This window comes from Podarcis muralis, chromosome 16 (assembly GCF_964188315.1).
Source record: "Podarcis muralis chromosome 16, rPodMur119.hap1.1, whole genome shotgun sequence".
Lineage (NCBI taxonomy): Eukaryota > Metazoa > Chordata > Lepidosauria > Squamata > Lacertidae > Podarcis > Podarcis muralis.
The window spans coordinates 10,638,136-10,665,006 of record NC_135670.1 but is presented as its reverse complement, the minus strand read 5'-3'; the positions used below and the strand labels follow the sequence as shown (position 1 = coordinate 10,665,006).

Genomic DNA, 26,871 nt, shown 5'->3' with positions numbered 1-26,871 from the left:
GCTCAAAAGAACCTCCTATTCCCCATTCATTCCCTGTGCAGATATGTATCATTCGCACAGAGGTGATTTATTTAACAAATCACGCGTAAAAATTGAGATCAATCACAGGCATTAGGTAATGTCACGTTCATTGTCTCAGTAGATTACTCTGGAGATTTCCGGGAGTTGACGGAGGTGCCCTTGTCCAAGACACAAATACTGTGGAAATGTGGCTTATAACTGCCCTGATACCATCAGGAGCACAAACCATCATGAATGAAAAATAAGAATGGATGCCTGGAAGGGGCCTGGCAGTGCAGAGAAAGGTGTTTGCCATCACCTGATACCTTATGGGAAGGGCCATAGCTTACTGGCAGACCATCTTTGCATGCAGAAGGTCCCTGGTTCGATGCTGGCATCTCCAGGAATGGCTGAAAAAGACCCCTTGCCTGAAACCCCGGAAAGCCACTGTCCGTCAGTGTAGGAAGCACTGAACTAGTTAGACCCACGGTCTCACTCAGTGGAAGGAATTTTCCTATGTTCTACAAATAGCTCAGGGTGCGAAACCTGCTTCCCAGGAGCCGGATATGGTTTGTGGCTTCCCTCCCTGTGCAACAATTAGGCTCCCCCCCGCCAAAAAAAGCCAGAAGGTTCTATAGATGCCCATGAAACTTTTCCACAAGCCTAATAGGCATTCTCCCTTGGGAGAAAAGCGATGGCAAACCTAGACAGCATCCTAAAAAGCAGAGACATCACCTTGCCAACAAAGGTCCATACAGTTAAAGCTATGGTTTTCCCAGTAGTGATGTATGGAAGTGAGAGCTGGACCATCAAGAAGGCTGGTCGCCAAAGAATTGATGCTTTTGAATTATGGTGCTGGAGGAGACTCTTGAGAGTCCCATGGACTGCAAGAAGATCAAACCTCTCCATTCTGAAGGAAATCAGCCCTGAGTGCTCACTGGAAGGACAGATCCTGAAGCTGAGGCTCCAATACTTTGGCCACCTCATGAGAAGAGAAGACTCCCTGGAAAAGACCCTGATGTTGGGAAAGATGGAGGGCACAAGGAGAAGGGGACGACACGAGGACGAGATGGTTGGATAGTGTTCTCCAAGCTGCGAACATGAGTTTGACCAAACTGCGGGAGGCTGTGGAAGACAGGAGTGCCTGGCGTGCTTTGGTCCATGGGGTCATGAAGAGTCGGACACGACTAAACAACTAAACAACAACAACAACAATAGGCATTCCAGGGATGGGGTGTCAAAATTCATTCAAAATTCACCAGGCACATTTTGTAACTTGCTATCAGTCAAGTGAAGATGCCCGTGAGCCAGGATAGCACCTGACTTCTCCACTATCTGGAGTTTCCTGCCTGGGGATCCTTGGATCCGGACTGCTTTCACACACTACAGCAACACATCCTGCAGAATTCTGTCAGTTATATTTTATCTGCACAATCGGAATGAATTTCAGGAACCAAAAAGTCACATTGGAAAATATGACTCTCGAGCCATCTGGCCCCCAAATGGCAACTAGGCATTCCGTTTTGGCGACTGGAAACCCTGGGTTTAAGGAGCCATTTGGCACCTAGCTTATATATCCAAAAGGACGCAGGTGGCGCTGTGGGTTAAACCACAGAGCCTAGGACTTGCCGATCAGAAGGTCGGCGGTTCGAATCCCCATGACGGGGTGAGCTCCTGTTGCTCAGTCCTGCTCCTGCCAACCTAGCAGTTCGAAAGCACGTCAAAGTGCAAGTAGATGAATGGGTACCGCTGCGGCAGGAAGGTAAATGGCATTTCCATGCGCTGCTCTGGTTCGCCAGAAGCGGCTTAGTCATGCTGGCCACATGACCCAGAAGCTGTACGCCGGCTCCTTTGGCCAATAAAGTGAGATGAGCGCCGCAACCCCAGAGTCGGCCACGACTGGACTGGTAAGGGGTCCCTTTACCTTTAATATATCCAAATTTCTAACACTGGGTGTCAGTGGGAAGTCACATCTGGGGAGGGGAGGGTTAATCAACGCAGACGCCTTCCTCTCCTGCTTGCTATAGGTGGTTGATCCCAACATCTGGTAAATCTGGCAAGCTGGAGAGGCAGGAATATTATCTCCATCACACCTCTGAAGGTGAGGAGGGGCTCCATTCTCCTCTAATCACTGCCAAAAGCAGTTGATTCTGCAAAGTTGTCCAAGTCCTTTTTAAAAGGCCATCTCAGGTCGCTGCACTTCATGGACAACAAAGTCCCAGAGCTCATAAAGCATGATTATTTCACATGCTTCAGGAACTTACATTAAAAGGGAGGTGGAGAAAACCAAACCCAGACCTTGAAGAGAATGCCCATGAGCCCTCACTCAAACGAAGCCCTGGGCAGAAATTATCTTATTTTTCCTCCCCTTTCCTCTGCAGCTAAGCTAAGCATATTCGCTCAGTTGTGCAGACTAATCAGGATTCCATAACAAACTCTGAAACACGTCACCAGACTCCCCACTGTGCACCACCCCCAGTATCGGAAGGCCAGTCGCTGCGAATCGCAAGGTGCGAGAGAGCGGCTGCTGTGCTCAGGGGTCCTGCCTGCAAGCTTCCTGGTGGAGCATCTGGTCGGACACTGTCAGAGCAGGATGTTGGGCGAAATGGGCCTGATCCAGCTGCCAGACACTTCCGGCTTCCTTAGGCCACCCACCCTACAAAGATGGCTCATGCCACGTCAGAAAACTGGCTCATCTAGCTCAATGTTGTCAATGTGTGCATTTGAAGTATGAATTTAAAGCACCACTTTGAACAGCAATCGTTTTCTTCTGCCCCCCCCCAATAATCGGTCGGTGTGTGTGTTGGGATACCCCTATGCCCCTCACAGAGCTGCAATTCACAGAGTATTTTAACAACTGGGAAGAGAATAGGGGGCAGCTCTCACCACCCTCCAATTCCCAGAGTTCTCTGGGAGAAGCCATGTTTGTTTAAAGTGCCATGGTTCTGCTTCAAATGCATAGTGCAGAAGGGGCCTGAGAGGTGGGGGACATCTTGTCAGGCCGAGACCTGCATTGCCTCATGGCGCACCCCCCTGGGGCTGCCCGTCAGTGATGGGCAGAGCAACAGGTGCTACGCTTTCCTTTTTTTAATAGCAGGCTAAGCTGCAGCCAGGACGCAGTTGGCGCTGTGGGTTAAACCACAGAGCCTAGGACTTGCCGATCAGAAGGTCAGCGGTTCAAATCCCCATGATGGGGTGAGCTCCCGTTGCTCGGTCCCTGCTCCTGCCAACCTAGCAGTTCAAAAGCACGTCAAAGTGCAAGTAGATAAATAGGTACCGCTCCAGTGGGAAGGGAAACGGCGTTTCTGTGCGCTGCTCTGGTTCGCCAGAAGCAGCTTAGTCATGCTGGCCACATGACCCGGAAGCTGTACGCCAGCTCCCTTGGCCAATAAAGCGAGATGAGCGCTGCAACCCCAGAGTCGGCCACGACTGGATCTAATGGTCAGGGGTCCCTTTACCCTTTACCTAGGAAGCTGCAGCCAGGGGGAAACCAGTGGTTTCTAAACACTCTCACCCACTGCTCTTCATCCAGGCAAGCAGGACGTTTTATTACAGTTCAAGGACACAGCCCTCCAAGAGGGTACGAAGCAGAGCTGGAAAGGTTTTGCAGAGGCAAAGTGGGGGGTGCCCTGGGCGCACGTTTTTTAGGGGGTGCCTTCACAACAGGCACAGAGCCCTGGCAACTGAGGCAGCAGGAGGGTTGGTCTAGTGAGCAGGTGGATGGAGGCAGTGGGCAAGGAGCCTGTTGGAAGTGGGCACCGTTCACCTTCCTTGGCATGTGCCCCCACCCCAGCCGCCCAGTCCACTGGGGAGGAGGGGAGCACAACACTCGTCCTGCCCCAGATGCCAGCAACCCATGCTACACCACTGAGGCATTGTGACTTGGGAAAAGTCCAGAGTGCTGGACAGAGAGGCTGGGAGGACAGAACGTGGCCCTTGGTCTTTAAGTTCCCCGACCCTGGTCAACACTGGCTGGCAGCTGCTCTCCAAGGCTTCAGGCAGGGGTCTTTCCCAGTCCTACCTGGAGATGCTGGGAATGAACGCAGGGCCTTCTACTCTGGTTCTTCTTGACCTCTCAGCCTGACCTACCTCACAAGGATATTAGGATAGAATTTATTTTTTGGGGGGGAGACACACCCATGGACCACCCAGAGCTCTTTTGTGAAGGCAAGTGTGTCCAACTAAACATTAGGAAAAACTTCCTGGTGGTTAGAACTGTTTGACAGGGAACGGACTCCCTCAGAAGATGGTGGTCTCTCTCCTTCCTTGGAGATTTCTAAGCAGAGGTTGGGCAGCCACCTGCCAGGAATCGTTGAGCTGCGATACCTGCATTGCAGGGGGCTGGACTAGATGACCACAGGGGTCTCTTCCGACTCTACAGTTCCATGAATAAAATTGATGCAAACAACCCATGAATGACCTCACACTTTCATGAGCAGTTCTACGCACGATTCCCCTTTCGCGTACGACGACCCCGGGAGCGAGTTTTATTATGAATCTCTTGAGCCAGCCATTCCACCTCCTGCCTCTCCGGGCTGCCAAAGTTGCACAACCCCAAACCCCTTTGGCATTTCTTTCTTGAAAAGATGTCCCCCGTCATCTCTGCCGCTGGTTTTTCAGCATCCGGGCACACAAATTTGCCTAGATGCCTGGCATTTCCCCCCACAAGCCCTTGCTCTTTCCTAGCGAAGAAACCTCTCTCTCTTTCTGTCGTCCCCCTATCACCTCGCCGCTGAGAAATCTGGAGCCAAAGCGACCAAAACCGGGGGCGACGTGTGCCCCACGTATCATTACTTTCAGACTAAGCTGTTCCTCTCTCTCTCCCCCCCCCCCGCCCCACAGCGAGAACGGATATCAAAGGCCTGGGAGCTCGGTTGCTGTTCTACTTCCATCCGCCCCCGTAGAAGCACAGCTCCCCCCTGTTCCCACTGAGACGAGAACCTGCCCCCAATGGGGAAGGAGGGGGGAAGATGATGGAGGAGGGGATGGGGGGGGGAAATAAATACAGCAGAGTCTTTTTCACCTCAACCGCACAGACCTGGGAGGTACGGTTGGTTGCCAGGGCAACAACAGCTGCCAATTGAGGGGACCCAGCGAGTTAAAACCATACCCAGCGGGCAAGGAGCTCTCCAAGGGCACATTCACAAGATCATTCCAACATCGATTTGCTACCCATCGCGCAAGCACACACACACAGAGAGGCTCTATTTTAAAACACCCTTTCGGCAAAGCAGGCCCTTCTGTCAAGTGAGATGGGGCAGCTGTTTACATAGCCTGGCACGTAGGGTGGCAAAGCAAGAGGCTGGCATGGGCCTGACCCACTGCCCCCAACCGCCGCAGGAAATTATCCCACATGGGGAAAGCCCCCAAGTGAGAGCCGACAGAGGGCCTGCCGTTATGTGTTTAGAACTAGGTTTGCACATTTTGGTTTTTCAAGATGTACTGGTTTTTCAAAACGACAAATAAACAAATCCCACCAGATTGTTCCCCCCTCCGTGGAACAGAGATTAATAATACGTTGGGATTTCCAGCAGAGAACGTTACCCAAAAAAAAAGGGTACCAAGTTTCAAAGAAATTGACAGTCTTGCTTGCCCAGCCAGAGCTCTTATTGTGTTTCAGCATACACACTTTGAACACCCTTTGTGCGTTTAGGTCTTGCGACTGCTAGCTTTCTAAAACCCTATTTTTCAAACTGCTGCTGGTGGCGCTAAATATGCCGTATGTTTTTAGTTGCACCTGAGCACAGATGATAATTTATGTTATTAGACAACTTGCGTTTCGCGGGGGCCACGTTGCGGAGTTTAGCACTGGGCTGGCCTGATGCATAGCTTGGCGCAGCTGCTTATAGATGAATTGCTTATGGCGAATTGTATTGGCGCAACAATTTTTGTTTTGTTTTTTAAACGTTGTTTTACGGACATTATGCTGCGTACGTGACGTTATGTTGTTTACTATGCTACTATGCCGTAAACGGAATGGTGGGCTTTGCGGGGTGGGGGGCGGCCAATAAATTTCTGGAATAAATAGGGAGTCTCGTTTTAAAATGTGAAGAAGAGCCGTTCTGGAGGTTCTGGGTACATGTAGGGGGCAAAATGGGTCCAGGACAGTTAAATGGGAGACAGGAGAGAAACCCTACACACCACATACCACGCAGAACACCTTCGTAGAAGATGAGAACACAGGATAAACAGTGCTTCCTGTGTTCCTGAATCAGACCACGGCTCCATCTAGCTCAGAATCATCTCTGAGGCTAGCCGTGGTTCTCCAGGGTTTCGTACAAGAGGCATTCCCATGCCTACCTGGAGATGCCGAGGTTTGAACCCGGGACCTTCTGCATGCAAAGCAGGTGCTCCACCCCTGAGCCACGCATAGCCCTTCCCCAACAGAACACAGGAAGCCGCCTTATACTGACTCAGGCCGTCGGTTCCACCGCAATGGGCATCCCCAGACCTACCTGGACTCTCCTTCTGTGGAGGCTTTTAAGCAGAGGTTGGGTGGCCATCTGCCAGGGATGCTTTAGCTGAGATTCCTGCATTGAAGTGGGTTGGACTGGATGACCCTGGGGGTCCCTTCCAGCTCTGCCATTCTGTGACTCTATGTGTTGAAACCGGATACCTTGGGACCATGGTTAGCTTGTGTATTGTTTCAGGTGCAGACGACTTGCACAAACCAGGGTCTGCCACCAAGGATCTGCTTACGTTACGTTTTTATCCACCCCACTTTTGCTCCAAGGGTTGGGCACACACAGTTTGCCCGTCTTCTTTTTAAAAAATTCTTCCAACCACCCTATGAGGTTGATGATGAGAGAGATCTAGCCGCAAGGTTACCCAGCATGGTTCATGGCTGAAGACAGATTTGTACTTGGTCTTCCAAGTCCTGGAGACACACTCCTAACAGTCCACCACACCACGTCTGACGTTGTTCCATTACAAGCATACCTGCATGCGATAGATGGGCCTGCAAAACTGTACTTACCACATTCACTAACAAATAATTTTGGTGCCTGCTTAAAGCAGTTTTGCTTAAGCCTATCCAGACAGGCAGCTGATGACCTGTTTTAATCTCCTTTACTTCTAATTATTTTTCACTGCTTTTCACTGTTTTTTATTGATAATTTCAACACCGCTTGCGACCCATTTGGAGGTTTTACTACAATCAAGTAATGTATAAAGGTTGTTAAATAAAATAAAAACAAACATTTCACTCTTCCTTTCATTTTTCTTTCTACACCCAAGAAGAGAAGGTTTTTAAAGGAATCTGCAGAACTGAGACATAAGAGGGAGAGATATCAGCACGCTCGAGGGAACCTTGGGGGCTGAAGGAATGAAAAGAAATATTTAAACAAAGGGGGCAACCCGTCCTCAAAACACCCCAATGAAGAATTGAGCACCCTCATCACTCACAGAATTGGGGGGGGGGGGTAGAAGACTGAAAACTTTGGAGGTGGGGGAAACATGTTGGACTAGGACCTGGGAGACCCGAGTTCCAGTTTCCACACATCCAAACGATCTTAGGCCAATCGCCATCTCTCAGTCTAACCTACCTCACAAGGTCGCTCTAAGGATAACTAGGAGGGGTGAGAACCATACCTATCACCTCAAGGTCCTTGAGGGAAAGGTGAGATACAAATATTGTAATAACAAAAATGTTTGAGCTTATAGCATCCTGCAGTCAGCGGAGGCTGGTTCATAAGGGCCAGTCCGTTCAGTCTGTTCTGAGCCAGCCCCCACCTGCCTGCTCCCTTAGAATCACAGAATGGGAGAGTTGGAAGGGACCCCCACCCCCCAAAGTGCAGCAATCTTTTGCCCCATTTACATCCCGTCAAGAGGGTGGGCACTGTCTGTCACCTTCCTCTTCCTCAGTGTTGCCCCTTGAAGAACTCAACAGGGAGGCGGAGAATAGGGAGGACTCCGCCTGTCACTAGCTCTGGCTCCGCCCCCTTTTGGGCTCCCCTGCCCTCTGCCCCACCAGCCCCACTGGGCACCAGCAGCAACGAGGCTTGGCAGGAACCCCGAGCAGAGAGGCTCTTTCTAGGAGGAGAGAACACACCTCAACCCGCTTCCCGCAGGCAATGTAAAAAATGGAAATAAAGAAAACAGGGATTGATGGGGAAAGATGCAGATTAGTGAGATACCTGCACACCTGCAACAACCCTTAAATATTCCGGCAATGACTGCAGAGTGCAGGCTTCAAAGCTACCCAAATAAGGAAGACGTTTAGAGCACATCCTCCGCCCACCCAAGAATCATGGGATCTGTAGTTTGCATCCCTCGCAGAGCTCCAGTTCCCAGCACCCACTTTAAAAACTCCAGTTCCCAGGGTCCTTTGGGGGGGGGAAAGGCTAGGGCAGGATGTGCTCCAAATGCATGATGTGTATTCGAAATGTAAGAATTTCCCCTACCTCATGAGGACTAGAAACTTAGGGAGGCTTCGAATGCTACTAGGCAGCCATTACTGCTTCCGTGGCTTAAAAGTTCAACGTGTGAATGAAGGAAGCAAGTGTTTTTGAAGTTGCAAAGGTATGTACACACGTCCGATGGGGGGGGGGTACCAATTGGATTGAGGAGGGGGTGTCTTGTCCATAAGCAGATATCCTTCCCCCACCCCTTTGTTGCCTTATCTGGCCTGCGAAGCAGCCCTCGCTTTCTGTTTCAGAAGCTGAAATCCGGCTTTTCTCGGAGTGAACCAGAGGGTGTGAGTCGACTTGCCTGACCCTGTGGCTTGCGGTGAGCCGACTCGCTTGACTCCCTATGCTCGCAAATCCCGAGAGGCAGCCCATGCTGACTTTGCAAGGATGGAGAGGGAAAGGAAAACCCCCGCAGCCTGGTAAGCAGGACTCTTGCTCTCACCAGCAAGCCGGCTGAGCACATGGCTTTTTCGTTTCTCCACCAGCAACGTCCGCCAAGCCTCCCCCTTACCGGTGGGTCTAAGGCAAATGTATTGTAAAGAAGCAGGCAGAGGGCTGCGTCCACCACCGCTGCCGCCACTGCTTTATCATTCATTCCCAGACCACGGCACAGATTGCCGCAACTGGCATGTCACCGCGACCCGATGCTCCTGAAAATGAGAAACGGCGGACTTCAAACCCAGCCTCGCACATCGTGTACTCTGAGATGGAGTCCCTCCACAGTAATCACAGATGGGTGGAAAGAGATAGACGCACACAGGAGAGGCAGACCAGCAGTTCCACTGATCCCAGAATTCAGAGGTCCTTTTTCTATTTTTCTTAACGGAGATGGCAGGTCGTCAGCCTCAAAGCCTTTCCATGCCCAGCTAGCTGCCATCCCCGGATTCACACACGAGGCTCCAAGCCGTTCCTGCTTCAACGCAGGGGGGTGGGGGAGAGTGGGATAGTCTGGGTTGGGGAACCTGTGGCCATCCAGATGTGGCTGGACTCGAACTCGCACCAGCCTCAACCAGCACAGCCAACGGTCAGGGATGAGAGCCGGTGTACTGTTAGTGGGTAGAGTGTGGGGTCAGGACATGGGAGGCCAGGGTTCGAATCTCCCACTCAGCCATGAACGAAGCTCACGGGGTGACCGTGGAGTCAAGCACTGGCTATCAGCCTAATCTACCTCGCAGGGGTGTTGTGGGGATTAGAGGAGGAGAACCGTGCAAGCCAGCCCTGTGCTCCATGCAGAACTGGGGGGGGGGGGGGGGAATATTAAATGAATAAATGTCCCAGGAATAAATTGGTCAGAAGACTCGCTTGCGTTGCAACCCCACACACCTTCTGCTTTCGGTTCTGCAAAAACAATTGATTTGGCTTGCACAAATCACACAAGGCATGAAGTTTGAAAAGCCCTTTAAGTCTCATCGGCAAACACAGGATGGAACACAGAGGTGTGTCTTATATACAAGGTTAGATTCTGTGACCTTTCAGCCCCCTGTTGTCTATTAGGAACGAAGCATTAGTATTGCTTGATTAGAAACACAGGAAGTTGCCTTAAGGCATCAGGCTATTGAGCAATCTCTGTAGCTTCATCTAGTCCAGTACTGCCAACTCTGGCCGGCAGTGGCTCTCCAAGGCAAGGGGGGGGGGGTCTTCTTTGTCATCTTTCCACTGGAGAGGCCAGTGACTGAATCTGGGATGTTCTGCATGGAGGGCTGTTCTCCCTTAGCAACAGAGGGAGATGCTTTATAATGAGCCAAAACACTGGTCCGTCTAGCTCAGTACTGTCTACACTGACTGGCAGCAGCTCTCCAGATTTTCAGGCAGGGGGCTCTCCCAGCCCTAGCTGGAAGGGCTGCAGCTTGAACCCGGGACCTGAAAGCAGATGCTCTACTGCTGCACTACGGGCCTTCCCTCGGTGGAAAAAGCAAACGCACTCTGCACATGCTCAGTTACCCTTGGAATATCCTGCACAGAAAATATTCTACGGCGCAGTTCTGAGTTAAGCTCCCTCTCCAAACATCCTCAGTGGGGGGAACAGACCAACGGTGCTCTGCACATGCTTGATTGTACTTTTGCCTTTCAAATTAAGCCTGGCTATGACTTTAAAGCCATGCCAATCAGCTGTGCATATTATACCTGAGCGTAGGAGGCAGAGACAGAGAGGAGGGCGGGCTGGGATGCCATATTGGGGACGACACACCTGATGCACATGGTGTAATTTCATCTGAGAGAACCCGGTGCTGTCGGGGAAGGCCTTCTCAAATGCAGCGGGAGGTTGGGGTGGGCTGGCTTACCACATTCTGAAGTGTATTAAATAACCCCCACTTTCATCTAAGGAGAACACCAAGCCTCTTACAAGAACATTTAGTCCAGAATCTGAAATCGCCTAACCACATCGCTGCCCACCCACCACACAATTCCACGCACACAAGCACAGAACAAAATCCTGACCACCTATAAGCAGCCCCTAACATGACGGAACGGGACTCAGGTGGCGCTGTGGGTTAAACCACAGAGCCTAGGACTTGCCGATCAGAAGGTCGGGGGTTCGAATCCCCGCAACGGGGTGATCTCCCGTTGCTCGGTCCCTGCTCCTGCCAACCTAGCAGTTCGAAAGCACCTCAAAGTGCAAGTAGATAAGTAGGTACTGCTCTGGTGGGAAGGTAAACGGCATTTCCGTGCGCTGCTCTGGTTCGCCAGAAGCGGCTTAGTCATGCTGGCCACATGATCCGGAAGCTGTACACCAGCTCCCTTGGCCAATAAAACGAGGTGAGCGCAGCAACCCCAGAGTCGGTCACGACTGGACCTAACGGCCAGGGGTCCCCTTTACCTTTAACATGCCGGAAGGGAGGCTATTCTGGTAGGGCGAATGGGGGCACAGCCCCAACCCCTGTACGAACATAGGAATTTGCCTTATTATGTACCATGGCAACCATTGGTCCATATAGCTCAGGATTGCCTACACTGACTGGCAGCAGCTCTCCTGAGTTTCGGGCAGGGACACTCCCATTCCTACCTGGAGAGGTGGGAAATCAAACCTTTGATTCTGCATGCACAACAGGTGCTCTACCACTAAGCTATGGCCCTTTCCTTTCCCCTCCCATGTTAATGTTTATTAATCCCGCCCCCCAAAGCAGCTATGGCCCTTTCCTGAGCCTGCTCTCAGCCTACCTTCTTACTTACAGCCAGTCCAGAGGGTGGCCTGGACTGTCAGCTTCCTCCCTCCCCCCTTAGTCTCAGCGTTGCCCCTTGTATATTATTCAGCAGGAAGGAGGAGGGTGGGGGGCAAAACTAGACTCAGCTGGCTCTGCCTGCCATTGGCTCTGGCGCCACCTACTGGTGGGCTCCCTGCCTGCTGCCCAATCAGCCCCAATGGCAAGCAGACACCCCTGAGGGCTGCCTCCATCCCCAGGCCACTCTGGTAGGGCATAAGATGACTGATGAGGCTTGAAGCTCCTAACCGGACTGTGCTATGTGGTCTCATGCACCAGAGCTGTGGAAGGGTTTGCGCAGGGCGCTCTGTTCTAAACCGCACGTATCAGGATTCCTTGCCACAGCTTGTCATTTTTGAGTCTCATTTCCCAAACTATTCCCTAACCTTTCAACGTATTGTTAATAATAAACAACCCCCACCCCGACTTATCAATGCCAACGAAGGTGTGTTAGTGTGTGGGTGTGCATGGGTGTGTGGGTGGGGGAAGAACGCAGCCAACGGGCAGAAGAAGGGAGAGGGAGACACAGGGCTGCAGCAGCCAAGGGGTTAAAAGACAGTAGCATCCGGATTATTAGTAGGGAGCATCATTTTGTAAACATATGTAGTTTCCATGGCAACCAGAGCCAGGTTCCTTGGTTACGGATGGAGGGTGGGGAGGGGGGGAAGAGAGAAGGGAAAGCAAAATTAGGAGGGGATGGATGGATGGAACAGAGGGAGGAAAATGTGTGTGTGTGTGTGTGTGTGTGTGTGTGTGTGTGTGTGTGTGTTCCTCCTCCCCCCCCCCTTTTCTTTTCTGGGATTCCTGGAAGCGTCACCGAAAAGGAAGGAAGGAAGGAACAAAAAAAAAGGGGGGTAGAAAGAGGACAGAGAGTCAGGTCGTCCCAGAAAAAGGCACATGAGGAATACAAACGGATAGATAACCAAAGCTATTTTAATACGAACCTCCCCTATTTTCTGTCCGACTCTTCAGGCAAAGAAAAATGCAATAATAGGGAGAATGTGTGGGGAGGGGGTGGTGGAGAGGATTCTGAGCCACACAAGGAAAAAGTGCATATTCCACCACTGCCACCCCAAAAAATTCTTCTATCCTCCTCACCACTGTCTTTCTTCTTCCTCTTTAACAAAAAAATAACAACGGAATGGGCAAAATTGAGAGGAAGGGTGTTCAATATCAAGTCAGAGGTGCAGTCCTGTGTGAGGTGCAGTTCTCCCCAGCCACAAAAAAACCCCACATACCTTAATAACTATAGGGAGAGCAAAGAAGATGAAGGAAGGGGAAAGAAACAGCAGGTAGTGGCTAGATTGAGCGAAAGTAGGATCTGCTGGATTCTGAAATCTTCTCCCACTGTCCCCCTAAATGAGATTCTTTGCCTGGTAACAGCACCCCCTCCCCCCAAAAAAGAGTATCAATTTCCTCCAATAGGCCCAGAAATAATGCTGGATTTTGTAGCACAGAAACACTGGTTCCTGGTATACAAGATGCCGACTGCCCGACTCTTCCCAACCCAAACCCATGAAAATCTCTAGTGCCATGTTTACGGACCCCCCAAACGCAGAGGGATCTCTACCTACCACACCTTGTCCCCACCCATCCAAATAAATCCCCCCCCCCACTGTTCGGTTTTCTCACCCACATGCTCCCCTCTTTTCAGAAACCCACCTGCATTCCAGCAGGGAGCAAGAAAGAAACCCCACAAACCGTCCCGCAAACCCACAAACCAGATTTGCAGATAAGGCAGCTGCTCACAGTGCCCCACATTTGGAGGGCTGTTTCCTTGGCTTTTAACCACATTGCCCAGGACCCCTTGCTATTGCCCCCCTGAACCATCTACCCCCCCTTGCTTAGTGACCCCAGCACCCACTATTTGAGATCAAGCAATTGCCGCCACCCTCATCCCAAAACCCTCATGCCCTCTACCACTGGGCAACAGCCTTATGGACTTTAGCCCCCCTCTACTTCCTTCCAGGCGGCAGGCGGCTGGCTCTGGGTTCAAAGGACTGGGGAAGAAGACATGTAGCCAAGCAGGAATTGGGTGAAAACATCACTGCCCCGCCACCAACCCTTTCAGAGATGAGCTCTCCCAACTTCCCCATCACCATACCTCCCTGTGGGGTTTCCTCCAGCCCCATCTTCAGCTTCTCCAATCTCCCCCCACTGCCACCTATCCCCCCCAAACACACACTGCCTGTCTGTGCTCCCCCCATTCCATTCTGTAGCCCCCCCACTGCTTATCCCTTTTAATTGCCCCAGCTTGACCCCTCTCTCACCCCAATTGCCTCCCTACTCTCCCACCCCACTGCCTGCCCCATTGGAAAACTCTGCCATCTCATATCACCCCCAACACACTTTGGCAGCTGCTGCCCCCTTCTTTGAGTCCCACTGAGGAGTCCCCTGCCCCCACCACCCTAATCCCATTTAGTCCCTCAATGCCCCCCAATTTCCTGATCTCTCCACCCCTATTTCCCCCATTTTTGACAACATCCCAACCAACCGCTCATTCCGCACTCGCAGCCCCAATGCCCAATGCCCTCCCCAGAGACCCTGCTCTCTTTCTCCCCCCCCCCCCACCCTGGGGTACCCCAGATGTTCCCCTCCATGAACCCCCAGCCCATCACAGAGCCTCCCCCCCCCTTGGATCTGCCTCAGCCCCCAGGTGCATTTAAATGCACCCTTTGCTGCCCTACCTGTAACCTCCCACCCCAGTCCTGTTGCCTATAAATGCCCCCCACCCCATCCTGCCCCGCTTGGAACATCCCCTCACCCCCTAGCCCTCCCCACACACCCAACCCAGCTCTTCACCCCCCCACCACCCCACATGTCCCCCCTTCCAGGGTGGGGGGAAGCCGACGACTCACATGCCAGATGACGAAGAAGATGAGCGAAGCGCAGAGGACCAGGGTGAGCATGTAGCAGAAGGCGGCAAAGGTGAAGGCCATGGCGGGGCGGAGGGGGCGCGCCGTCGGTGGTGGTCCCAGTAGCGGCGGTGCTGTCGAGGGAGGGGGCGGCCCGCGACCTCCCCCCACTTTGGCAACCTCCTCCTCCCTCCCCCACCCCCCGCCCCGAAGGCAGCAAAGGCGGGCGCGCAGCTACTCCGCCATGGGGCAGAGCGGCAGGCGAGGAAGGTGCGAGGAGGCGGCTAGAGGAGCTGCTGCGACGACGCCCCCTTCATCCTGCTCCTTCGCCGCCGTCTGCCGGGAGAGGGAGAGCGAGGCGCCCTCGCCGACGACGACGACGAGGAGGAGGAGCTGCAAGCGGCGGCGGGAAGGGAGCGGGGCGGCGCCACCGAGGAGAGTTGCCTTGGCGGGGCTGCTTCTACCTGGAGGAGCTGCTGCTGCTGCTGGAGAAAGAGGGCGGGCGGGGAGGAGGGAGTCGCCCCAGGAAGGGTGCGCGCCCCGCTCTCCCCCCGGGGTGGGTTGGTGGGGGGGGGTAAGAGGGAGAGTCCCCTGCTCGGCTCCCAGGGAAGGAGGAGCACGTGGCGGGGCTGCGCTGGGCGGGGGGAGTCGCCCGGAGAGGAGGAGGACCGAGGGAGGGAGCCTCGTGGGGCTCCAGTCGGAATAAGGCAGCGGTGGTGCAGTGGTTAGAGCATAGGAGCCAACTCCTAGGGGTCTCCCCAGTAAAATAGTTGAGCATTGCCATTCAAGTGGCGCGCGCGCGCGCGCGTGTGTGCCGTGTCGTGTGGTTGATGGTGCGGGACAGGGCTTACTTACCCCACCAGATTTTCTTGGCGCTAGAGCATTGCGGGAGGACCGCGGAGAGAACAGGGTTGGGGTCCCCGCCCTCCTCAGCCACGAAGCTTTCATCTTGAACCCTGCCCTGCCCTCGTACCTCACAGGGTGGTTGTGGGGATTAAATGAGATGGAGGGGCGGAATGGGAGAAGAACCACGTGCCAAGCCAGCCTGGAGCACCTTGGAGGGGTGGGGTGGGGAAAGGAAGGTAGGATATGCAATCAATCAATCAATCAATCAATCAATAAAATGAGATCTGTAATATGGGATCTACAGTGCAATCCTAGCGGCGTCTACTCGGAAGTTAAGTCCCAGGGGATTTGAACCCTGGTCTCTGGCGTCCCAGCCCAGCTCCTACCTTAACCACTACACCTTTACACTGGGGGTAAAGGATTTCATACAGTAGCGTGGAGGTATTAAAGGGGTCTTTCCCTTGCCCTTCGACACTATACATGCATAGAGAGAGATATATAGGACCCGCTTTTCAAAGTTCTTTTAATGTTGTGTTTTATACCGTAACCCGCCCTGGGACCTTGGGTAATAATAATAAATGATGCGTAAAAGGAGATGTTATGGCTGCGGTGCTGCGTTCAAAGGGGGCGAGCCTGCAGAGCGTGCGCGCGTGTGAAAAGGGGGCGTGGCTGTCGGCGATCGTGGGCGTCAAATGTGAGTCGGAGGAGGCGTGGCTCTGGATGTCTGAAAGGGGCGTGGCCTATCGTGCGCTGCAGACCGGCGCGTGTGAAAACATCGAAGGGAATGTGGTTGCGCGCCAGTGTGTGGAAGCGAGTGTGGAAGAGGTCGTGGTTGTCCATATGGCGGGGGTGGGGCATGATACCGTATACACATGCAGACATTGAGCAGTAGCCCATCATGTTACATCTCCTTAAGTGTAGCCACTTTGGAATAAAAGCACACTGCTCATTTAGGCCCATTCATTTCAGTGCCTCTGCTTGTGAGTAGAACTTCGTTGGAATCCGCACTTCCCCATTTATTGCTCGGAGCCCCGGAAAGTTTTATGTAGTGGCTAACAAATCTGGATGATAAATGCATGATACAAAAATGAGAGGGGGGGAGGAAGGAAATTGGGGAGAGGTGTGACTGTGTGGATGCATGAGGGGCTTGTGCTTGCATAGAGGAGAGCGAGGGGGAAACTGGCTTGCCTACACGCCATACGTTAAAGCACATGGCTCCTCACCACCAAATAAACTGGGAACTGTTGTTCGCTAAGGGTGCTGGGAATTGTAGTTCTGTGAGGAACAAACTGCTGTTCCGAGGATTCTGTCTGTGTTTTAAATGCATTGTGTGTGTATGTGTGTGTCAGACAGAATGGGGCACATATCCTGTCAGGAAAGAGTGAATGGGAAAGGCTTGTGTAGGAGTGTGGATTATGAGGGGGAAAACATGAAAGGGAAATGTGAGGAAGCAGTGTGGTTGTGCTATGATGTACCAGGCTATTCCTCACACCTCATTCTTCTCTTTCCCGCCCAAATCCATTCCTATGTCTCTTCCTCCCTCTCAACCGTATTTTCAGTCAGCTCCCTCATATTCGCGGTTTCCTCGCAACGTCTCTCTCATGTATGCAGTTGTTTCTTTCGTCTCTCTCTTATGTATGCAGTTCACCCTTTCTTTCACTTGCGATCTCTCTCTCTCTCTCTCTCTCTCTCTCTCTCTCTCTCTCTCTCACACACACACACACACACACACACACACACACACAGTGCCTTCACCACAGGCAGGACGTGTGAACAGACAAGGGTTGGGGTGGAAAACAAGAGAGGGGTGTGTTTGTGTGTGTAAGAATCGCACGGGGTCTCCGTGTGAAGGAAAAGGGAGCCGAATGGGAGGCCAGGGCAGCTCCATTTTGGTGTGCATGGGCACACTTGTGTAAAAACATGAGGGAGACGGTGTTGTGGCTGGCAGGGAGGGAGGGAGGGAAAGTGGTGTGACTGATTGACAGAAGCGCAGTGTGTGAGAGGAATGTGTGGTGTGTTAGGACAGAAAGATGTTATGAGAACCCTTTTTTTAGTCAACAAATTTTTAAGCCAACAAATATGTATGCGTAAGATAGGTACATGGCGTGTTTTATTCAATAATTCCTACATAGAAGTGTCTTCTGGAAGGTACAAGGGCAGCAAACATGGTGCTGACTGGATGCTGTTGAACTAAAACTCCCACCAGCCCCAGCCAGCACAACCAGTGGGAATAAACTACAGGGGTAAACTACAGTTCCCGGGATTGTCAGGAGGAAATAATGTGTGTTCAGTATATGGAGTGTCCGCAGCCCTGGTCACTGTGTCTGTCTCTCAGTGTGTCCTTCCCCCATAACTCTTAAAAAAGACAGACGGCTCTTAATACAGTACACACATTCAGAGCTTCTTTCCTCACATACTGATGAAATCTGACAAAATGTTCTATTCTGTCAGAAGCATCGATCAGTTGTCAACAGGAGCTGCCAAAGCAAGCTGTTGGATCCCTTTTTGGGGATTTGTGGGATTTTTTTAATGGGGTGGTAATGTCTGAGTGTTTGTGCACCCCCCCACTCCTTCAACAGAACTTCAATAATACATGGTATTCTAATTAAGAATATTGCTCCAATGAATCAGTGGGTAGTTACACACAATAATGAATATTTTATTCATTTAAGTTGTGATTGGAATATGTGTGCCTGTGTATGTCTCTCTCTTTCCTCAAGGATATTCCAGGCTCCTTCCTGAACGTTCATATTCCATTCTAAACAAAAGACAAAAGTCTTGTCCTACCGCAGTTTAAAATTACAAATCACAACTTTTTTAAATGGAGGCAGCCTTAAGAGGTATGTGGTATAGTGGTTAGAGCGCTGGACTCACAACCCCAACTTTGACCAGGGTTCAAATCTGCATCCAGCCCATGATTGTGGGCTATTCACTGTACTTCAGCCTAACCTACCTCACAGGGTTCTTGTGAGGATAACATGGGGAAGGGGGAGCCACGTACACCACCTTGAGCACCTTGAATGAAAGGTGGGGGTATAAATGTTATAATAACTGAGGGCTCCTTCAAGATGCAATTCTTTATTCCATTTATACCCCATCTTTACTCCAAAGAGCTCAAGGTTGTTCTCTCCATCCCCACATCTTTTACCCTTCAATCCTCCCAACAATCTTGCGAGGTAGGTTAGGCAGAGAGTTGGTGCCTGGCCTGGGATCACCCAATGAGGTTTGTGGCTGAGTGGGGATTTGAACCCAGGTCTCCCTAATCCTCGTTTGACCATTCCAGCCATCTGTCTCAGAACCAGGGTGGTGCTTTCGCCACATTTTAATAAATGGGGATGAAGCTTATTTCAGCAGGCACGTCCAACAGGTAGACCGTGACTCCCTCCCTCCTAAAAAAAGCTCAACAACTTTTGACCTGAACCCCCCAAAAAAGGGGGTAGATCACTGTCAGTTTTTAACTCTGTGAGTAGATCGCAGTCCCTTGGGAGTTGGCCACCCCTGCCCTACAGTAATGTGCAGCAGCTTCTACAGTTCACTTGTACCTTCTCACACTTCTTCCCAGTACCAGGTTTCTAGAGATCCTTTGGACAAGACCCCATGGCCTCTCTCCTTCAGTGAGTCACTCCTTTACAGCAAGCCTTGCTCAGACTTCTGCCCTTGCAACTGGAACCTCAGCGTTCCTGAGGACTAGAAACCTGCTTTGAAAAACAAAATGCCCAGCCATACCAACCATTGATGCCAGCCTTGCAGCACTCGATTATATCAAAAAGCTACCTTTACAGCTTGGGACTAGGATACCTGAAAGATTATATACCCAATCGATCACTGTGTGCAGCAGGAGAGGGCCTCTGGCAGATATCATCTTTTGATATAGGAATTGGGTCTGTGTTGTGTTGTGTGGTAGCTACCCCTTTGTATCTCCTTCCCATTAATTATGGTCTCTCTTGCCATTCCAGCACCTGCTGAAGGCCTTTTAACAAGCCTTTTAAGATGAGATATTTCCCAGTCTGCATCTGTACTGGGATTGTTTCAAAGGTGTTTGTGTGTTTGCTGCCCTGGACTCCTTCAGGAGGAAGGAGCAGATGGAAACTTAAATAATAACAATAGAATCTCCCTCTTTTAAAGGCTTAGAAACGGATTCAGATTTTCTGCATGTGTGGGTTCAGATACTGCAAATGTTTCATCACAATAACAACAGCACTGATATATATATATTGGTTTGGGTGGTACACATGTGCATTTAGCTTTATTAACTGATTGATCAGCTGCAAGTGATCCAAATTAAGTCAGCCAAAAAAATGCCCTAATCAGTTGACAGGCCTGGGAGGTGGGGTAGGGCACACACAAGAAGATGCGGTTTTCGGCACATAACATACCTTACAAAAACATTGGCTCTAAACCCCATGCAAATCCCTGGAATCTGGGCTTTGTACTCTGGAGGCTTTGTCTACTTGTTGTTGTTCAATTTGTAAGAAACACATTGGGGCTCCCCCCCCCCACCTTCCCCCAAATCCCTCAGTATTGTTAATTCAATTTTGAGCCGTTCTTTCACGCAGGTTTTAAAGGAACTAATCCCATCTCTTGGATTACACGATGCAAGAACAACATCGAGATCCACCCACCAGCCCCTTCCTCCCTGCCCAGAGCGCCAAAGTGAGGTAAGAACCTTAGGGAAACAGCAGTCGCTGGCTTTAAGACCATGTCACTAACCGAAAAGCGATGGGGTTGGGGGAGAGGAGGCTCGGGTTAGGTTGCCCAGGCAACTGAAATCCTCGACTTTGCAACCTTTATAATCTCACAGGCTTTGTTCATGCAGCCAAGTTCGTGCGGATGCATCCGATGTAAACAATGGTGGCTGGTGTGTCATGGGGACTTGTGGGGCAGAAGGCAGGGAGCCCCAAAGCAGGTGGAGCCAGAGCCAAGGACAGGCAGAGCCAGCTAATTCTAGCATTGCTCACATCCTCCTCTTCGCTGAGCAATACAAGGGGCAACACTAAGAGTAAGGAGGAGGAGGAAGGCGGCAGGCAGGACCCACCATCTTAGGGACTCTGGTTTCTGTAGGGTTTACTCCTTAGCCCAGAGGTTTTCAACCTTTTTGAGTCCATGGCACCCTTGACCAACTACATTCTTCCTGCGGCACCCCTGTGGGGCTCAGGAGCCCAGTTATGTCACCCCTTGCCTGCAATGCTGGCAGTCTCTCATCCTTTTTCGAACACCCTTCCCTTGTGGAGTTTCCTCAGTCTCCTCTCCTCTCTTATTGGGAGTTCTCTGGGCAGCAGCTGTTGCTGCTGCTGCCGCCCCTGGTCTCTGATCTTAAAGGTTAAGGTAAAGGGACCCCTGACCATTAGGTCCAGTAGTGACTGACTCTGGGGTTGCGGCGCTCATCTCACTTTATTGGCCGAAGGAGCCGGCATACAGCTTCCAGGTCTTGTGGCCAGCATGACTAAGCCACTTCTGGCAAACCAGAGCAGCGCACAGAAACACCGTTTACCTTCCTGCCAGAGCGGTACCTATTTATCTACTTGCACTTTCCCGTGCTTTCAAACTGCTAGGTTGGCAGGAGCAGGGACCGAGCAACGGGAGCTCACCCTGTCGCGGGGATTCGAACCGCCAACCTTCTGATCGGCAAGTCCTAGGCTCTATGGTTTAACCCACAGTGCCACCTGCGTCCCTGTCTCTGATCTTACCCCACCCCAAAGAGATGTGGTGTTATGTGTTCAGTGGTCTGTGTTTGCCTGAGCTAGAGTCTGGACTAAGGATTCTGAGCTCCTGTGTTCTGATTCGATACATGATGTCCAATCACAGAACATTTCAGGATCTGGGCCTCTTCCATTGGCCCTTGAACTCTGAGTCGTGATTTGCAGCTTGGAAGTTTAGACAGCCAATCACATTGTGAGTGGGAGTGGCCCAAGCTTTCAGAAATGTATATAAGCGGTTGCTTTGCCTGCTTCCCAGTTATGTAGTTCAATAAAGGTTCTTGCTGTTATGATTGTGTCTTGCCTTGTGGGAACCCACCAACACTTCATGTGCCTCACACTGTCCTTTCCCAACAGGAAGGGCTGGAGGAATGGCTGGCTGGGTTCCCTTGCCTGCCTGCCTGCTTGCTTGCTTACTCCAAGGCTGCCTCATCTTCTGGCAGCCAGACCCCCTGCCCAGCCCCAGAGGCACTATTCACTTGTGGAGCTTGTAGCCAGGGCCGCTGCAACAAACAGCTGTGCAAGCCTTGGGGAGGCAGATACGAGAGGGCATCAGAAGAGGGAGGGAAAGAGGAACAGAGTCCCGTGTTGCCTGTGGCACCCCTGATCATCATTCAAGGAACCCCCGGGTGCCACGGCACACTGGTTGATAACAACAACTCTTCTTCTCCCAAAGATATCTCGCAAGAGTCAGAGCTTTCCTTTTCCTAGATGGGCTACCTTCCCAGCCCCTTCTGCCCCCCACTTCCCTCTACCATATTGGGCACTACAGTGGTACCTCGGGTTACATACGCTTCAGGTTACAGACTCTGCTAACCCAGAAATAGTGCTTCAGGTTAAGAACTTTGCTTCAGGATGAGAACAGAAATTGTGCTCCGGCGGCGCAGCAGCAGCAAGAGGCCCCATTAGCTAAAGTGGTGCTTCAGGTTAAGAACAGTTTCTGGTTAAGTACGGACCTCCAGAACGAATTAAGTACTTAACCCGAGGTACCACTGTACGTTGGCTACGCTATAAAGAGTATCATGCTTCCTATCTGTATACTTCTCTCAAGTGTTAAAAGCACTTCTCATGCCCAGATGTTGTGCAGCAACACTTCCAGAACCAAAGGTTCCCCAGCCCTGATAAGCACTGTGCCTGTTGATAGCAGCAGTAGTTGTGTTGCCTTCAATCTTTCTAGCTTTGTTGCCATTAACATCCATAACAGCTTCACTTATTTCATGGAAAATCTGCTGGGACTCTCGTAGCACCTTTCCTTTTTTTTTTTTTAAACAGCCAATGCTCTGGAACATTATGCAGATACATAAGCACTGGCACTCAAGAGAACTGCTTATTAGCGCATATTACAGTATTCATTAGGGAACAACTAAAGTAGCAGTAGGGAATCTTTGGCTCGCTGGATGTTGCGGAACTACAACTCCTATCATCCCTGACCGCTGGCTGCGCTTGCTAGGGCAGATGGGAGTTGTAGTTCAGCAACATCCGGAGGCCCAAAGGTTCCCTGTACCTGAACAAAAAGGTCACAGTGAAACAAACAAGCATTAATTTATTTAAAAAAAACAAAACCTTGAACACAAAAGCTGGCTTTCTCCTTTCTCCTATTTTAGCTGGTCTTAATAGAAAGTACTGTATTAGCAGTGGTGTAATGACGAGGGAAAACACAGCTCTGGGATTACTTCTCCCCATCCAAGCAGGAGCAAATGATGTCACCTGCTGGTTGAAGCACTGGCAGTGTTAAGTAACTTTTCTTGTTCTGGCAAGTGAGTGAAGTGTTAACGAAGCTTTCAAATTTGAAACAGATTAGAATACAGTGGTACCTCGGGTTAAGTACTTAATTCGTTCCGGAGGTCCGCACTTAACCTGAAACTGTTCTTAACCTGAAGCACCACTTTAGCTAATGGGGCCTCCTGCTGCTGCTGCGCCGCCGGAGCACAATTTCTGTTCTCATCCTGAAGCACTATTTCTGGGTTAACGGAGTCTGTAACCTGAAGCGTATGTAACCCGAGGTACCACTGTAGAGGGAAACAAGAGGCTAGACACTTCTTTCTTTTCCTTTGATGAGGTTCCAGCTTCATGCCAGCAGTTTAGATAATAATGCCGATTTGCATTTCTAATTAAAAGCTAGAGGTTTCATTTCAGTGGGATGAAGACCTTTAAAAGATGCCTGCTTCATAAGCTGAACCCATTCAGTCAGAAATAACCAACACTCCTAAGAAGCTAGGACTGCAGTTGTTCTCATCCTAATAATGACTACATGGGCTACCAGAATAGGCACCTGCAATTCAAAATTTACTACTATGCCCTCCATCACTGCCGGATTGCTCAAGGTAAAGAAGGCAGCTACATAATATTCTTTCTAACAAATGTCCAGCTACTTGTTTAGAATTAGCTGGCATAGTTATATTCTGTTACAGAGGATTTTCATACTATGCTACAAACTTTCCATACGGTAGTTTTTCTGGTTTAGTATTCTGTTATATTGCAATGTCATTAGACCATCATGAAAGTTGTTCTAAATGTTGCTTTTAATGCTGTAACCTGCTCTGGGACCTTAGGGTGAAGGGCAGGTAATAAATTAACAATAACAAGTATTTATATACCTGCTAAACGAGGATAACCCTTTATGCAAACTGCTACATAAGCTTTCGCCATCATAAGCATCTGTTATTTTTTAAGCTGCTACAAAACTTTTAATTAGTTTTGCTGCAATTCCTCTAGAAGGTTTTGCCTTGCAGGGTATGGTGTGTTTTGAGGGTACAGAAAATATAGTTTGGGCATCACTGTGGACATGTAGACTTTTCCCCTGTGTAGAAATGCTTTGCTGAGTCTGCTCCCATTGCCTTGAACTGACCTTAATACTTGCCGGCTGAGGGCTTAAAATAGAGACTTGGGGAGAAACAGGACAATAGCATATAGATCATTCACACTACCAAAGGCAGCAGAAACAGCCTGTTCCGCGGCGGCCCAGTCCCTCACCGGCTGTTCTGAGGCACCCTGGCACAGGTCGGGCAGGCTGCAGGTTGCTGAGCAAAGCAAATTCTTATTCTCTCCCATATTCAGCTTTATTTCCTACCCAAGAGCAAATTGGGTTCACAATGGGGCAATTAAGATTTGGTTGGAAAACGTTGCTGGTGGGTTGGCACCCTCTAGTGGCTCCTTTGGGGACAGCTTAGGACAACTAAGGCTGTGTACACACTGGTCCTTTAAAGTACATTCCCGCCCCCCTCAAAGAATTCTGGGCGCTGTAGTTTATTAGGGGTTGCTAGGAACTGTAACTCTGGGAGGAGAAAATTACAGTGCCCAGAATTCTATGAGGGAAAGTCTCTGTTTCAAATGTGCTTTTAATGCCAGTGTGTACAAAGCCTATACAGTGGTACCTCGGGTTACATACGCTTCAGGTTACACACTCCACTAACCCAGAAATAGTGCTTCAGGTTAAGAACTTTGCTTCAGGATGAGAACAGAAATCGTGCAGCAGCGGTGCAGCAGCAGTGGGAGGCCCCATTAGCTAAAGTGGTGCTTCAGGTTAAGAACAGTTTCAGGTTAAGTACGGACCTCCAGAACGAATTAAGTTCTTAACCCAAGGCACCACTGTATACTGTTACAAAGGTTGCACACCACCCCAATCGCTGCCAAGCGGTAGCAAATTTCCAGACGCTTACCCAGGGTCCTGTTTCCGTTAGGAATTCAGGCATGTAAGAGACTGTAGCATTTTAAGATATATGGTTTTACACCTCTATACACCTGGATCTAGGTAGAGGAAGAGAGTTCACAGCATTAGCAGGGGGCTTGTTCCTCACAACACAGCACTGGAGCTCATGGCATCCGGCACACCATTTCCAGGCTTTTTTCTCAGCCTGCCAATATGGTTCTGCCCCACCTGGCCTCCGTCTGGAGCTCTGGCACCTCCTTCTCCTTCCCAATAACACTTGCTAAGCAGCCTCTCTGTTTTAAAAGGGGCACATTTTTCCTGTGTGGCACCTTGCCGCTGCCCCCCATCACTTTGGGCAACCGCCCAAATCTCCTGTCTCTGCCTACTCCTCAGAGCAGGAGGGAAGGGTAGCTTTTTGCATTGCCAATGGCCCTTAATAACCCATTACCTGACTCTCCATTGTTTCTCAACGACTCTGCATTTAGCTAGCCCAGCAAGGCTCATTTGTGTAAACCCAGGCTGTGTGTGGCCCACTTCAGAACTGCTGCAGCCTGTATTTTCCATTCAGTATCCCAAATAGTACTGTATCTAAATTCTACCATTTTACTAATTTCTGACATTCACTAACTCTTAGCAGTTATGAGTGCCCTTGCATCCCTAAACTCTGTTACCCCTAAATCTGTAATAATACATTAAGAGCTTTGTGGTACCCTAAAGGCTTTGGTCGCCTCCACACCATATATTTAAAGCCCATGGCTTTCCGCAAAGAAGCCTGGGAACTTTACCTCCCACAGAGCTAAGTTCCTAGCACCCGTAACAAACTACAGTTCCCTCTAACTTAAGGCATGTGCAATAAACTATTTTGGATTTAAGGGTAGTTCAACAACAGCACGCGATGAAGGCTGATATAGTGCAATTGTTGCCTAGTCTAGGGGTGTCCAACATCGTCCCTGAAGAAATCTAAGCCCAAGGTGATCCATTTGGTCAGAAACCCTGAAGACGTCGCCATGTCGTCCTCTCAGTTCTAAGCATGGCCAATTTCTTCCATCACATGAGATTCTCCTCAGCTACTTGGATGGCACAGTGCATTATGGCTCCTGGTTTGAGGACACCGAAGTCTGACTGAGCTGCAAGGAGGAGCTGGAGGTTTCCCATGCCACCTATGATGATCTACATGAGGACCTGGAGGACTGCGGCACGACTGAGTGCCTTCCTGGATTCCACCTGGAGGCGTTGCAGATTCGTGAATGGCACACGCATCCCTCATGAGAAGATCGATACAAGCCCGTTCATGAGGAAAGGCATTGCTGGAGACTGGAGGAACCACCTCTCCTGCCCACTGCAGGCTGAGCTCTTCAACAAGAAGCACCAGCAGGTAACAGGAGACCACTGCCTAAATTTCATTGACGGCTGCATGATCAAGGAGCTTGACAAGCGGCTGGAGGTTCCCAGTGTGTTCCGACAGCCACATCCTGCACAAGCTTTGCCAGAAGAGCAAACCCCCTGTATGGAGGCATTGAAAGCACCTTTCCCCATGCCTAATAACAGGTAAGTCCGTGGCCCACATAACCAGAAACAGTCTACTTCATCCTTTCCTAGGCTGGTGTGCTCCAGATGTTTTGGACTGCGGATCTCATCAGCCCCAGCCAGCATAACCATTGGTGTCAATAAGGGTCGTGGTCCAGGGCTTCTGGATGGCACTGTGTGGAGCAGGGGTGGGGGAAGCCTACCATTTTTCTCTCATTCACACACACAGGTTTGACATAGCTTTGAAGTCTTCCCTGCCCCTAAGTCCAGTATACCACGTTGGCTACAGCAATTCTAGGGTGCGACCTGGAGAATGGGCAGTGAGAACCTGAGCTCTCTGAATCCCACTTCATGAAAGGCCAGGAGCCAGCACAGTCAGCCCGAGCCACAGTTAAAAAGATAACCGGGTTTCGTTAGCAAAAGCCACAAATCTACAGATAACCTGGAAGTGTTTGCCTAATCCATCTTGCACAATCAGGCTTCCTGCGTTCTGCTTTTCAGCAGTTCTGTGGAATCATGAAAGAAAGAGTACCCGAGCCCCACCCTGGAGTATCAACTCTGCCTTGCACAATAAAGTCACAGATGGAGGCTGATTTTACCAGCCAGGATGAGGCACAAAAGCAGACACGGCACTGGCTACACCAAGCTAAAAATGAACATTAAAAACTAGTGGCTCTCAGCTGGAAGGCA

The 26,871-nt window shown here is 50.6% G+C and overlaps 1 protein-coding gene across 1 annotated transcript in view; it reads right to left on the bottom strand.

Moving 5' to 3' along the window:
• CNIH2 (cornichon family AMPA receptor auxiliary protein 2) overlaps window positions 1-14,987 on the bottom strand; it is a 53,269-nt gene extending 38,282 nt beyond the window's left edge. Inside the window, exon 1 of the mRNA XM_028709897.2 lies at window positions 14,467-14,987. Coding sequence (XP_028565730.1) covers window positions 14,467-14,547 — 81 coding nt within the window. The 5' untranslated portion in view covers window positions 14,548-14,987. The remainder of the gene's footprint in view (window positions 1-14,466) is intronic.
• Between the last annotated feature and the right edge of the window lie 11,884 nt (window positions 14,988-26,871).